The sequence below is a fragment of the Festucalex cinctus genome, chromosome 10, assembly GCF_051991245.1.
Source record: "Festucalex cinctus isolate MCC-2025b chromosome 10, RoL_Fcin_1.0, whole genome shotgun sequence".
In the NCBI taxonomy this organism is placed as follows: Eukaryota; Metazoa; Chordata; class Actinopteri; order Syngnathiformes; family Syngnathidae; genus Festucalex; species Festucalex cinctus.
Genome location: NC_135420.1, coordinates 6,293,634 through 6,308,915, shown reverse-complemented (window position 1 = coordinate 6,308,915; position 15,282 = coordinate 6,293,634). Strand labels below are relative to the sequence as shown.

General features: G+C 38.8%; 1 protein-coding gene and 1 long non-coding RNA gene across 2 annotated transcripts; both read left to right on the top strand.

The window, feature by feature from the left end:
- Window positions 1–5,686: 5,686 nt before the first annotated feature.
- Window positions 5,687–7,050, top strand: LOC144027081 (uncharacterized). The gene is made up of 3 exons (XR_013285368.1): window positions 5,687–5,982; window positions 6,423–6,653; window positions 6,926–7,050. It is a non-coding gene; the product is annotated as an uncharacterized LOC144027081 (long non-coding RNA).
- A 2,061-nt stretch (window positions 7,051–9,111) lies between these two features.
- Window positions 9,112–12,624, top strand: ncbp2 (nuclear cap binding protein subunit 2). The gene is made up of 5 exons (XM_077534222.1): window positions 9,112–9,277; window positions 9,648–9,734; window positions 9,869–9,963; window positions 10,143–10,281; window positions 12,104–12,624. Exons 1-5 carry the CDS (start codon window positions 9,203–9,205, stop codon window positions 12,185–12,187), a joined length of 480 nt encoding a protein of 159 aa, XP_077390348.1. The 5' UTR covers window positions 9,112–9,202; the 3' UTR covers window positions 12,188–12,624.
- Window positions 12,625–15,282: the final 2,658 nt, after the last annotated feature.

Genomic DNA, 15,282 nt, shown 5'->3' with positions numbered 1-15,282 from the left:
CCCTTCTGTCTCTTTTTTTTTCCAAGTTTACATTTTGCCACCAAAAAACATGTTATCGGCATTAAAAGCCCAAGACTAATCAATCCAATTTCAGCAGTAAACACTTTGCACTGGCACTACTTGGGTGAAAATGTTCGATGTTAGCTTTCGGCTAACGTCCGCTAGCCAGCTTGTACTACCGAACTTGCTTGCTCATGAATCCAAAACATAAGCAACTTGCCCATATATGGGCGGTCGAAACGTTATTAATCCTCATGCATTAAATAAAGGTAAACAAGCTTACCGCTCACAAAGTGATGGCTGCACACACGAGCCCAAAGTAACGACTTCCCTCCGGAGTCCGCACTCCTCTGTCTCCAGGCCCTGGTTCCTAATTATTTTCGGAATTCGGAAAAAAGACCGACCATTTTCCCCCTTGGCTTTGTTCGAACAGCCAACGATGCAGCAACAATGTACCATTTTAAACGCAGACAACAAACGTGATAGATACGTGTTTAGACCGAATCGCTACGTAAATGGAGGCCACCCAGCATGGCGACGACGAGAAATCCGAGGCGGAAGTGACGACATGTGCAAGCGACCTATTTCAAATAAATGACTGTGAGTTCACGACCTGCTGTCCTGGCGCCCTGAATCAGACCCGCTGCTGCCGCTTACAATGAAAGGTAGGGGGAGGGGTCGTATATCATCTCAGAGTGTAGTGGCAGCACTTTAGAAAGATAGATAGATGGTTGGCACACTTGTGTTGTTTATACATTGACATCGACAACAATGAAAAGGTCCAAGCCTTCAAGTGCTGCATTAAGAACGCGGCGAAAGGAGGAGGAAAAACGGGCCCAGGGTAGAGGTATGTATGTTAGTCAATCATCATTGTTTATAAAATAAACACGAAAATAGCGTTAGCTTCTTAGCTTGCTTGTAACTTGTTTACTGCACCATTACATCCATGCTAGTAGCTACTTTGCACACAAGAGTGGGGCAACGCTTGCTGAGTTTAAACTAAAACAGCCAGTAAGTCCAGATACCTGCAAATGGATTTGCACAAGTCATTGTTTCACATAACCACATTAATTTATTAATTTATTGAAAATAAGAATTATGTGCTGGTTTAATGTAAACATCGATATAGTAAATGCATTTTTTTTTTTAACCAGATGCGCTGAGAAAATATTTGCAGCCACAACAAGCACCTGCAGAAGCTGTGGTAAACAATCCTTCAGTGTCATCTTCACCAAAGGCTACTGAATGTAAGTGCATGGATGGTGCATTTAATACAAACAGCCATAATTTCTGACATTGTATTCTATCATAATGCAAATGGATTTGTTTTCCCTGCTTTAACACCAAAATAATTTGAAGTGATGTATTTTGTTTAATGTACAGCTGAAGCAACAGCCAGTCAAGCACCAATCAGCAGTTCTTTGAGTGACACAAAGCTCGATCTTCTAGATCCAGGTGACTATTTCAGTTATATCAGCTATTGCTGCATCATGTACAGTGCTCAGCATATATGAGTATACCACCTTTGAAAAATGTAAAGATTTTGTTCAATATCTCCCCGCGACCCTTGTGAGGAATAAGCGGTCAAGAAAATGGATGGATGTTCAATATCTCAATAAACATAAGAACAATTTCCAAAATATTGACAAAATGTTTTCTGTAGAATACGCACTTGACTCACAACATGAAAGTAAGGTTGTAATAGGATGCATAGATTACAAAATCTTCAATTTAATCAAATTAACTAATGCAAAAAAAAAAAAAAAGCAACCCACAACAAAAACGACTACACCTAGTATTTTCTATGAGCTCCATGACTGTTATGGGTAGCAACATGTCTGCTAGGCCTGGAATTAACAAGCCTTTTTCTCGGGGTCTACTTATTTGTGCAATATGTACTCTAATAAATAAAAATAAAATAAAAAAAAAACTCTTAGCAGAGATGCAGTCATTTCTTACCTGGCCAAAATCCAATATGTCAAGCATGGAACTTTTAGTTTTTCTAGAGGAGAAAAAACTTAGAGAAATCTATCCCAACATGTGGGTAGCACTCAGAGTGGCCGCTACCATACCAGTGACTGTAGCGTCAGCTGAGAGATGCTTTTCCAAGCTTAAACTAATAAAAAACTATTTAAGGTCTACCATGTCACAAGAACGGCTAACTGGACTGGCACTTATCAGCATCAATCAAGAAGTATCCAGGCAGCTATCCTTTGACGCACCAATTGATGCCTTTGCTGCAAGGAGGTCCCGGCGTGCACTATTTTAAGTATTTGCCGTTATGTTCCTAAGTTATTTAGTGAAGTTTTTTTGCACACTATTCACATTATCTGTGAATCACCTTATTGCCAAAGTTTTACGATATATCAAAGTTTGTATATTGATACATTTACTATTTTTTGTATCTTACACAATTATTAATGTACATAGTGAAAAATTTTTGAGGTTTTAAATATTGTCATTTTGCAAAAATTGCAATAAAAAGTTGCATTGCATTGTACTTCTGTTATTTTTCTTATTTTTATTTGTTTGTGGAATTTGGTATTTATTGTGTGGTGTGCTATTAAATATAATATATCTATAATTTTTTTTGTGTGTTTTTTAAAAAAAAATGGGATTGGGGGGGGGCTACCATGTACATTTTCGCCTAGGGTACCAAATCATGTAGGGCCGGCCCTGATGCTGCTGCTGCTGCTCAAGGAAGTGTACTGTCGAAGTTCACAGTAAAGGCCAGCACCTTCTGCCTTTAGTGTTTCCAAGCCTTCTGGAATCTTGGCCATGAGAGCAGTCAGAATATGGGCAAAGCTATTCATCTCTACTCTTAATTCGTGGCTCGTGAGGGATATGTTCTGTTCCTGTCTCTGCTGCACATCGTGTTCAGCTCTGGCCAAAACCTGTAACACGGTCAATGACAATTTGCATCAAAGGTCGTTCACAAAGGAGTGAGAGACACACCTAATCATTTACACATATTCTAAAGGGGGATTACGACACCACCTGTCCCCCAGATGCTGTGCAAGGCCATCCTTTCAAAAACAAAAACCTAGCTTCACTTCCTCTTTACAGCTGAATGGCATATTAACGAGGGATTATGCACATTGACTTGTTTTTACTCACAGGGGCCTATCTACAAGATACCCCAAAACAATGGTCGTTTGCATCCCAAAAACAAGTGAACAGTTTTACGGAAAATAATTATTTAGCACGTATTAACATAAGTTAATTCTGTAATGTTGACACCTGTATTTTCTTGAACAACTGGCTTTTCACTTCTTAGAGATGAAGCAATATCGAAGTGGCCTTGACTGATAAGTCTGCTCGGAACAGGCTGCTTGCTTTCCTGTCTAGTGGACCCTCCTTTTCTCCTCCCAAAACCTAATCAGGCTACATAATAAATCTTCCCATGATTCTAACTACGCAGTCTCTCACAGATAATTTCTTCTTGTAGATTGCTCTGTAAGACTTCAAATATACAGAAACCCAAATGACGAGTTGTTTTTCAGACTGAAAATTCTACGACAACCTCTGAAACATATTTTTACCAGCAGAAGCATATACTAACTGTCCACGAGCTGTATATGTCTTATATGTACGTATACCATATAGTTTGCACAGTAGTCTGCTCGCGAGATGGGAGGAGCAAGATGGCTTCAACGGCTTGCACGCGCGTGTATGGGCTATCGGTTATATATGGACTCTATGTACAAATAGCCGTGACGTGTTTCCGGGAAAATCTCTGAGTGCACCGCCTTTTCCGGGAGTGGCGATCGCCATTTGTTTTCATTCCGAGAACCTTACGAGTTGTCAGCGTTTTAGAGTATATTATCGTCATTGTTTCTTATGAGTGTGGTGGCGTGCATTTGTCAAAGCATCGAAGAAGAGGAGAGACGACAGTACATCGAGCAATGTTTTTTTTCCCCCTCTTATGCTGACCACCGGAGACAGTTTGTTGTAACTTGTTCACATTCGCAGGTTTAACTTGATCGCACAAGGGCGCCGTTTGTTAACAGTAGAACCAGAGCTGTATTTTGAAGTTAAACTTTGATGTGTGTTGTGGTCCTTTACCTTGTTGGCTTTGTTATAGCGTGGGTTACCAGTTCTTTGTGTAGTGCTGTATAATATAACAGGCAGACGGCAACTTTGCTTCGGTGATGTCTTTACTGAATTGTTTGCTCTTAACCTACATGTCAACAACCAACAACATCAATCAACAATTTTGAAAACCGGCAAAATGACGGCTCTGGAAGATCTAGTTTAATCCACCTTAGATTATGAAGACTTGTTTTATATGAATACTTCACCTCAATGTCTGACAAAGATTGATTTGGTGTTCCATGCTTTTTTTCAGAATTATCTGATTGTCTGTTGACCAGATAAAGAGATTAAAGATTCTTGACATCACATAGCTCCCGACATCACATCAGTTCAAAACAGACACTTGACATCACGGTCATGACCCAAACATAACCCTTGCATGACCCAAACTTAACCCTGGCATGACCCAGTCATGACAGTTGACTGCAAAAAGTATTTTCAATTAAGCACATGCGTGCTCCCACACTTGATGTGAATATCCAATGTGTTCATTGGTGTGGTGATTGACAAGCCAGTGCTTTGTAATGACCACGAAGTAACCTCACAATCCTTATCTGTGTCTAAGGTATGAGAATGTGTGCAAATCACTATGTGTAATGTTGTGCAAAAAGTGTGAATCTGTGCCTATTGTTGTGCAACTCTGGACAAGTGTTTTGCTCCTTGTGTTTAAACATAGGCAATTGTGTGGAAATTTGTATTTTAGTGTGTAAACGACTGTAAAAACCTGTAAAACTATAGGCAACAAGGAAACCAGCGTCTTCACCAATGCAAAACTATGAAACCACTGCCATCTTCAGGCCGGAAAATGCAATTGCGGCTAATAGACAGGAACGCAACGGTAGAGCCAATTTCAGCGTCGCTACTCATTTGAGTTATCCATCGTTGTAGAATACATAACAAATCATCACATCAAATTTACCAATTTCTCCCGGCAGACGAAGCGCATGTTAGCATTAGTAGCTAGCTATCTTTGTTGTACGAGCTAAAATAAATGTCACAATTTGACAGTGTGTTGGCTGCCACAGGGTTTCCTGTCCCGACCAGTCGGTTTTGGTCCTTCTTTTATTCACTTTATGACAATTTTAGCACAGAGAACTACCTATCGCGTCCAACTTGACGTCACGATACTACGGAGACCCAATAGGCTATATTTTCCAATATAAAACCTAAACAGCAATTGCATTTTCTGGCCTGAAGATGGCAGTGTTTTCACAGTTTTGCATTGAGGAAGACACTGCTTTCCTCGTTGCCTACAGTTTTTTTTTCTTTTAGAAAAGTGATTTTAACTGCTCTCATTTCCACAAAATCAAAATCGCATGGAGTTTCTCACAGTCCCCATAACCACAGTTTTCAAATAAATCAAACTTGTATTCAAGTGTTCTTCGTTTTTTATTTACGTCCTAAACTGTGGGTACAGATTAGTAAACTGTGGGTACAGATTACTAAATTATGGGAACAGATTAGTAAACCGTGGATAAATATTGCTAAACAGTGGGTGCAGATTAGTAAACTATCGGTACAGATTGGTAAAAACATTTTTTTTTTCATACCCTGGCACCAGAGGTCTCCGTACTACGAATGCGTTTATAGGTCGCTTGCACATGTCGTCACTTCCGCCTCGGATTTCTCGTCGTCGCCATGCTGGGTGGCCTCCATTTACGTAGCGATTCGGTCTAACACGTATCTATCACGTTTGTTTTCTGCGTTTAAAATGGTACATTGTTGCTGCATCGTTGGCTGTTCGAACAAAGCCAAGGGGGAAAATGGTCGGTCTTTTTTCCGAATTCCGAAAATAATTAGGAACCAGGGCCTGGAGACAGAGGAGTGCGGACTCCGGAGGGAAGTCGTTACTTTGGGCTCGTGTGTGCAGCGATCACTTTGTGAGCGGTAAGGATGTTTACCTTTATTTAATGCATGAGGATTAATAACGTTTCGACCGCCCATATATGGGCAAGTTGCTTATGTTTTGGATTCATGAGCAAGCAAGTTCGGTAGTACAAGCTGGCTAGCGGACGTTAGCCGAAAGCTAACATCGAACATTTTCACCCAAGTAGTGCCAGTGCAAAGTGTTTACTGCTGAAATTGGATTGATTAGTCTCGGGCTTTTAATGCCGATAACATGTTTTTTGGTGGCAAAATGTAAACTTGGAAAAAAAAGAGACAGAAGGGGCTGATGCAAGAAAACAGACCCCCGGGGGTGATGCAAGAAAACAGACCCCCGGTAGCCTACACATCATGCTAAAGAACTTATTCACGGCCACCCTACTGCGGTAAAATAACCAGTCTTTCCATATTTTATTTGTTTATATATTTGTTTATTTTAACAGGTCGCCCTGCGCCCGTTTTTCTGTCCAATCATCCCGACTGGGCTCCAACATTAAAGTTGGGTCCCAAGTTACAACATCTATGTCTCAGCCCAGTCGGTGCCAAGATATGAACGTGCACAGGAGAGACAAGCAAAGAAAAGACGACTCGAAGTGGCAGAGATTGTTGCAGTTATGCAGCCAGATGGCTCCAGTAACCTGTACCCTCAAGTACTGCTGACATCATTGACTCTGGTATGCCACTCAGAATTCATTACATGATATATTGTATGCATGAGTGAATGTATGTGTTTGTTTGTGTGTGTACACGCACCTTATATTTTAGAGACATTTGGAAGTGTTTATAGAAATAAGTATTTGCCTGTAGCAATGTTCATACATTAAAAAACGCAACAAAATGTGTACATTTCTTTTACACTGACAAAAAAACTATACTACTTTACTATATTAAACCTATTACTGGTACCGTATTTTTTTGTGATTTTTTTCTTTATTTTTTTCTTTAGGGATCTCATGCCATACCGACTTGATTGCCAATGACATGATGGAAACGAAGGCGAGCATCAAAGCATTGGAGGAGGACAACATGCGACTGTTTGTTTGGCGCTAATAAAGGCAGCGTTTATACAAATTCTATTGTTGGGTTTGTTTACAAAGCTATACATAATACAAATGGCAGGATTTGACTCAATGTGCAATATGGTCCCTCTTAAAGTAATGGCATAAATCTCTATTATTTCTAAAAGCACAAAAAATGAAGTGAATAATGATTCGATGTAGTAATTTCAGGGATAAAATTGAACTGTTAATTAATGTAGTTTATTTTAGCACAGGTGCCTACCATCCTGAGATGACGGTATGATGTAATGTTGATGGGGTACGCAATGACTTTCATTATGCTATGTACAGAGGAAAAAGTTGCTCTCTTTTAAATTTGTTTAATGTAAGACAAGTACCAGGACTGTGTTACAGTTTTCCCAATAATCCTTGTTTCACACTTGTCACAAAACCACTGTCCTTTTGGCAGTCTAGATTGGCACACTTCAAGTGATATCATTTGATTTTACAATCTGCTGCAGCACAAAAAACTACTTTATTCCGCATCTTTGAAGTACATGAGCAAGTGGTAGGTGACAGCGGCTGAGCAGGAACACTGGAAGTCCACTGCTGATCTAGTAAATGCTCTCCCGAGCAGTTCAGGTAAGGAGGGGATTTTGGGGGAAAAAAACTCTGGCTTTTCCAACTGGCCAAAACGAGCGATCTGGGTGGACTCGCTCAATCACACTTTGTCCACACCACAAAGTCGCAGAAGTCCGTCCAGTTAAACTCATCTGTGCCTGAATCTGAAAATATTACAAACATTGTAATGAAAATATGAAACATAGAATTAAATAAGAAACTACAAAAAGTAAAGCCATACATACCTGGTAATACTATTGGTGTTGTCGTGACAAGTGATGGGAATTGTTGCCATCCGGCACCAGACAGAAATTGGGTGTTGTGACAGCCTCCTTAACCGTGAGATCATAAGAAAAGCTGTCAGTATGCTCAGTAGTTACCATGAACACGTTTTATTGTACTGGAAACTGAAACTAAAAATACGTCCTCTGAGAGTGGTTAACCTTAACCATTTAGAATAAGTTGATTAAGTAACATGTAACTAGTGAAAGGGTAGCATTAAATTTAATTAAGCCACGGGGAGGCTGTGCATAGTTACTTTTTATTCTTATACGCTCTGCCATATTTGCCTGTTATAAAATTATTAGAAAAACCACATCAGGTAAACCCAGCTGTGCATGTAAACACAATGATAACAGGAAGCCTGAGAACAAATCAACATTTTTGTGTGCAGAATTACCAACACCATGTGGTTTACTTACGTGCAACAGCAACCGTTTCTTCTGATGCGATGTTAAAGTTTACACTCTGTATCCACCCGCTTACAAAATAATTGTAAGCCTCCAGGGATTTGTTGGCGTGTTATGGAGCATGTTGTCAACACGAGGTAGGGAAAGATGTCCAGAGATGTCACATTTGGCCAGCAAGCTTTCTCCGTCAAAAAAAAAAAAAACCCTTGGTCAGGACGTAATTAGGATCAATCCCACCACACAGAGACACCTTCTGCCTGTATCGTTGTTTTTGATCTTCCGGTAAATCGTGAAAATACTGCGAAAATTACATCAGGTTGATAAGCTCTACCGTGTAACTCGCGAGTGTACCTTGTGAACCGGCGGACACCCAATATGGCGCCCGAAGGAAAAACTCCCATGATGCATTACGATGTGCAAGCGACCTATAGGCACAAAAATTCGGGTTATGAAAGGGGTAACCTAGGGGTCTAATTCGGGTTTTTAAAAACAGGGGGGGAAACATAAAAAAAAAACATATATTATTATATATTATTATTGACATGGTTTAAAAACAGCAAGATTGCCAATATTTTGGTTTTAAAAGGGTTATTTGCCTGCATGTAAACATAGTCACTTAGGCTTTTAAAAACCAGAATAAGAGCATATTCGGGTTATTGCGTGTGTTTACATGGCCTTACAAAAATATTGAAATAAAGTAAACATGACAAAATTACACTATTTAAATACAAAACGTACTTACCCATGGTAAAAATGCATTACTGAGCAAGTGTACAAGTAATTATTTTTTTAGACGTTTTCCAGGTGGAGTTGTTGCACACGGACATGTTTTAAGTACGGACTTAATAATCGGAAACAATATATTGTGGCGCTGCGGCGACCCAGCAGAGAAGTGTTTTGTCTCGCTTGTCCACAATGTCTGTCAAATTGAATGCTCTAAATAGCGATTCTTACACCGATATCGGTTCATACAGAGACCAGCATTTTAAGGTAAGGCACAATGCGTATTATTTACATTTATGGACGGACGTCGTGTTTGCTAAAGCGAGAAAATTGTAGAGAGCAGTTGTACAGTATACACAAATGTATTTTCCGGAATATTTGCGTTGCTTACTTTCTTTTTAAACCAGTTTTAAAGGCATTTATTAATTCATCGTACGGTCTTTCACGTATGTACCATATTAAGCTAAATGTATTTTTTTTTTAAATAGTAAAAATTGACATCAAGTTATGCCCGTAAATACTAAAATGGCCATTTTGGGAACTTTGTGTAATGTTGTTTTCAGTAACCGTGTTTACTCCAGGGTTACACCCTTGGTCACTTTTTCTGATCTTTGTGAGTATTTACTTTTCTTTCCAGGGTAAGTGTCATGCACAAGAAAAATTGCTGAAATCAAGCCACACTTTATACGTGGGGAACCTCTCCTTCTACACCACAGAGGAGCAGGTAACAGACGCTGCACTGTTTATGAAATATTTATCTGTCCTGTTAATCAAATACATGCTACATGTTTGTGTTGTATGATCTTTCGTAAACAGCATGTGAAACTATTTTGCAACTCTTGTATGTCCTTTGAGCAGGTTCATGAGCTCTTTTCTAAAAGTGGAGATGTGAAGCGCATCATCATTGGTCTGGATAAAGTAAAAAAGACAGCCTGTGGATTCTGCTTCGTCGAGTATCCTTTTACAACATGTTTGGTTTAAACATGCCCTAGCGCCAGACACACCGCATAACTAACCAACTACTGAGAATGCCTAAAGAGTATGCAACAGGACGCCAGACACACCGCATAACTAACCAACTACTGAGAATGCCTAAAGAGTATGCAACAGGACTTAACCCCAGCTCGTGTAGATATTATACAAGGGCAGATGCAGAACATGCTATGCGCTTCATAAATGGCACACGTCTTGATGACCGTATGATCAGGACAGACTGGGACACGGGCTTTAAAGAAGGAAGACAGTACGGTCGTGGCAAGTCAGGAGGACAGGTAAATTGCTTTGCACTCTTGAGTATGTCTGCTAGTATGCTCTGCTTTGGTGTTTTAGGTTTAAAATAATACACACGTAATTCCTCAAATGAGGGTTGTGAATGTACTCCAGGAGGTATGTGACATTTTAAAGTATGTTTTAAAAATACAATATATGTAAATGTTTCAGAAAAATAGGTTTATAAAAGAATAGCCTATTGAACATAAAATTAAATTTCAGTGTCCTTAAAACCAGCGTCTCTCCCATACCAGAATGGTTCAACCCAACTTGTCATATGCCACCTAGAATCACCTGTGAATTACTTGAAAACCTTTTTAAAATTCAGTTATTTTTTGAGAACAGAGCTTTTAATATGATCCCAAAAGGGAACAACTTGTTGATTTACGTGCACAAATCTTTTTTTTCTTTTTTCTTTTTTTTACGTGTATATTTTCATTTCTGAACAGTTCGAGAGACCACATAAATACAAATGGAGTTCCAAAGTTTAATAAATCAGAGAATTAGTAGGTTTCCATCAAATAGTTTCAAATTTTATAAGCGAATTTACTGAAAATGCGCAAAATGGGAAGGACTGGTTTCAGCCACAGTCTTAATAATCGTGTGTTTATGATTATGCCAATCTTGTAATCGTGAAGTGTACCGGTGTTAATCAAAATCGTAACTGGATTTCGATTAATTGCACAGTACTATCGCAGGATACCGTAATACCACCCAACACCAACTGCATCATTAATAAATACACTTTTGAAGAGTTACTGTCTCTAAACTCGTTTTAAGTAGATCTAGCAATTTATAGGTCTACAGCCTCAGAATATGGTTCAAAATCTAGTGTGCAATTCCTGGATCCCATAAGTGGGCGTGGCACCCAAACTTTGAAGGACAATAACTCAAACCGTTTGAGCTCAAAGGGTCAAACTTCAGATTTTCTTTTGCCATTATAAGGCACTCATGGAATAAGATTGAAGAGGTGACACTCACTGGGGAGGGTGTGTCAATTGACACGGAATTACCTGTCAGTGATTTGTGTCAAATGTCTCGTACCAGCACCTTAAAACATTCTTAATTGTATCACGTGTTTAATAGAAGTTCAATTATGGAGAACATAATATCTCTTTGATTACAAGTGACAATGTAAAAAAAAATCTGTACTTGATATTCTTTTATGTGCTATTTTTGTTGCTAAAATTGAAAGAAATCATATGTTAAAGCAACACTAAGGAACTTTCTGTTTGCATTGATTATGGCGGTGACAAAAGCGGGTGAAATCTGGGCCAGTGTTGATCCTTGACTGTCCTTTTATTCCGGTATATTCTGTTTTTCTTTTTTGTCTCCTTAGACAAAACTTCAGTTGTTTTGCAGCTTCTACCAGGAAAGCAGTAATTGTGTATTGACATTCAAAAGAACTTATGATTTGAAACGAATGGGGAAAGGGGGAAGTGACGTATGCCCTAGAAAGCAGTCAGCACATTTGTATTTTTTTTGTGTGGCAGTGTTCCTATCACTCACCTCAGTGTGTCAATAAAAATAATACAGACCCCCTCAGGGCATGGCAAAGGTACTGTTAAGTCGAGGTTTCATTAGAAGAGCTGTGAAAGTATTTTATTAAGGTTGAAATGTTCCTTAGTCCTTTAAAGCTTTTCCAACCCACAATGTGTACATCCATTCATGTTTTTTTTTGTTTTTTTTATGTATTTATCAATTTATTTATTTTTATTGCAACATGCAACTCATTCCACACTATACAGTAGTATGGCAATGACAACAATGAATGAAGTGAAAGTGTTCAAGTTTCAGTAATTCTTTTTCTGTTTGTCTGTGCAGGTCAGGGATGAATACAGGCAGGACTACGACCCGGCCAGAGGTGGTTATGGAAAGTTGTCTCAGCAGCACAGAACGCCACAATAGGTTTAAATAATCCGTCTTGACGCTCCATGGATAATGACACCCCCCTCCCTCCACCACCACCACCACCACTGCCACTTAAGTTATCAATTTGAAATAATCAAGGTATTGTTAATGATAGTGTTAGCCTCATTATATTTGTCTGCAAGAGGAACAGAAAGCAAGCATGCTATTAGATGGGGGGGACCCCCCCCACCCCCACCCCCACCCCATCAATATACCTGAATGTCTCACATTGCATATATTTTGTTTTAAATAAAGATCTAACTTTCTACCTATGCCAATGTTTTTGTTTGGTTGTATAGTCAGTTGGAATAACCAAAATCAAATGAGAGAAAAACATTTTTAATGAAGCCTATTTCTTCACAATGACCATTTAATTGATGATGATGATGATGATGATGTGATGTTGCCAATAAAAAATAGCATTTGTAATGACATACTGTGAATGGATAGCATTATTTTATGAAGTGGTGTTACCAAATGTGGCAAGTAATCTAGTGGGTTTGCTTTCGATGCATTTTCTAGCATAAACACTAGGGGGCACAAGATGACAACGTGTCACATTCGGAATGGTTTAGTCTGGCAACATGATAAAAATCTCCATTTGCACTTGATATCCTATAAAAACGTAGAACGTTGCATGTTTCAGAGGGTGTTTTTGCTGGGTTTGAAATACCACTTGAGTTTACTGTCCTAGATCTTCACAGTGAATTCCTTTATCAGCGACCCTCACAGCTAACAATAACCATTTAATTAAAATAATTCATCATCCAGTTTAATGCAATTATATGATGTGAGGGATGTAGAGAGAGGGAAATTTAGTTATATTCTTTATCCTTATTTTACTTTCCTTTTATCTTTAACTCCAATTTCAACATGGATTAAATTGCCATGCTACACCAATCCACCCAGTCTGAGAATGGCTAGAGGGATGTTCACCTATCAAACTTTTATGCAACTTTCAAGTTTGCAAAAGTTGAATCAAATGATGACCAGAAGGGGTTGGCGGACAGATGTGTGGGGAAAGATAGCTCAGTAAGAATGGAATTATGCAATGCAGGGTCAAACAAACAAATAAACAAACAAAAAAAACCCTCTTCAGTTATTTATAAAAAAAAAAAAAAAAAAAAAAAAAGCAGAACAAAAATATAAGACATACAAATTAAATTGAGGAAATTTAAGGATTATTACACAAAATGATTAAATAATACAAATAATGTCAAAAGAATATAGAATATATTTAACAAGTATGATTAGATACAGACAAACTGATCTAACATACCTGACAAGGATAGGAAAATTAGCTCTATGAAGGGTATGGTTGGTGTGGGTCCAAAACCAGCAACCGAAGTGCAACAGGGAAGAAATTTGGCAAGGAGGACATTAGAGATAGGAGCATATTATTACATGACACTGTGAACTGTTGATCAAAAGGAAATTATAGATCGTGTATATACTAGGGACAATATCGTCGTCGTCATGCTCACAATATTTAAAAGGAACACATCTGTTAAAAAAAGTCAGGTTGATATCCATTCAAGTTCTAGCGCACTCTAGTGGCTATTTTATTAGTGCCATTTAATTTTCATTAGGGATGTTTTGGCCTACTATGTTTAAAATCTATGCTAATTGTCACATGAAGGGGAACCTAATTTTCTTATGAAGCGATCAATGTGTGCTTGCATTACCAAGTAAGTGCCTCAATATTATTATTATTATAGATTTTAGGTGATTTATATGCATTGCTGTTATGTACAAAAGCACAATATCGTGCTTTTTTTTGTTTTTTTTTTTTTTTTTTACAATATTGTGATCTTTTTTAAATATCGCCAACGCCCCCACAATATCTTGATCATTATCGTATCGTGACCTTCATATCGTGATAATATCGTATCGTGATGTTTGGATATCGTTACATCCCTAGTAAATACAGGAGGATCACCTTGTAAGTCCTGTGAGGTTTGAAAGTGCTTTGGGGGTTCCCTGATGGGTGCTGAACATTTTTGACATGGTCTTGCTCCTTGAAACTTGAAACATTTTTGAGAGGGGGTATCAAAGGTCACGTAGGGGTCATTTTTGAAAAATGCCCCATTTGTGTCAATATGGATATAAGATTATTAATCTTGTCACAAGGAAGCCAAAAACTGTATACTTTCATATGCACCCGACCTCAAATGAGGGTGCTATGACCTAAAATATGAAAAGGTCAGTGACCTTTTGTTATTAGTTAAACAGCTATATGTAAGATTTAAAATTTCAAATCTCTACTGCCACCTGTGGCCGAAAACAAACTGCACGCCCGTACACGCTGCGAGCACTCGTACGTGCACGACCTCAATACTGAAGACTGGGCTCTTCATATCCAATTAAATAATTAATTGTTTTCAGAGGTAAGAAGTTTTATAATGTTCTACAAAGCTGGCCACTTCACGGAATGAGACTCTCGATCCCCACTAAACAATCGATGTCCACGGGACGTGCAGATCATATTGCTTTAGTCGGTCGAAGTCCAGTCCTGTGCTGTACTCCAAAACGATGTGCAAATTACGTCAATTAATTGGACCTCATTCCGATGTTAATATGCAGTTAAATATTGTAGTCACCCCGCTCGACGGACGTCAACCTGATTCAAGTCATTATTAGTTTGTCGCCTCGTGGTAAGTGTCATTGTGCATTAGCCGAAAGGTGGGCCGCCATTTATGGAAGTGACGATTGTGAAAAACATATAGACCCATTCACTACTTAGTGTGATATGGCCGTGAATGTTATCGCCATTCAGTAGTACCGTTCACATTCCGTTAGCATAATGTAGCTACAATAGGCTGTTTTCACGGAGGAAAATAAGGCGACATTTAGCCTGATTGAAACGCCGCGGAATGGAACGTCTGTTCTTCATAAAGTCATTCTGTTGTATTTCATTCAACTTTGCCGCCCCTTTCACGCTAAATGTTGCCGTCCACCTCACTTTCACCCCAATAGTTACGACCGAGAAGTGATCGATCTTGAGGTTACTGCTATTTGAAAACAACCCATTTTTCTCTAAATGTCAAGATACTCGCTTCTTACCGTTTGGAGTAGAAAGAAAGCCAGCTGTG

Excerpts from the sequence above, each read along its gene's own strand:
- ncbp2 (XM_077534222.1), top strand. The coding sequence starts at position 9,203 with ATGTCTGTCAAATTGAATGCTCTAAATAGCGATTCTTACACCGATATC. Across the intron at positions 9,964-10,142 it reads TGTGGATTCTGCTTCGTCGA|ATATTATACAAGGGCAGATG; the intron begins GTATCCTTTTAC and ends CAGCTCGTGTAG. Across the intron at positions 10,282-12,103 it reads GTGGCAAGTCAGGAGGACAG|GTCAGGGATGAATACAGGCA; the intron begins GTAAATTGCTTT and ends TTGTCTGTGCAG.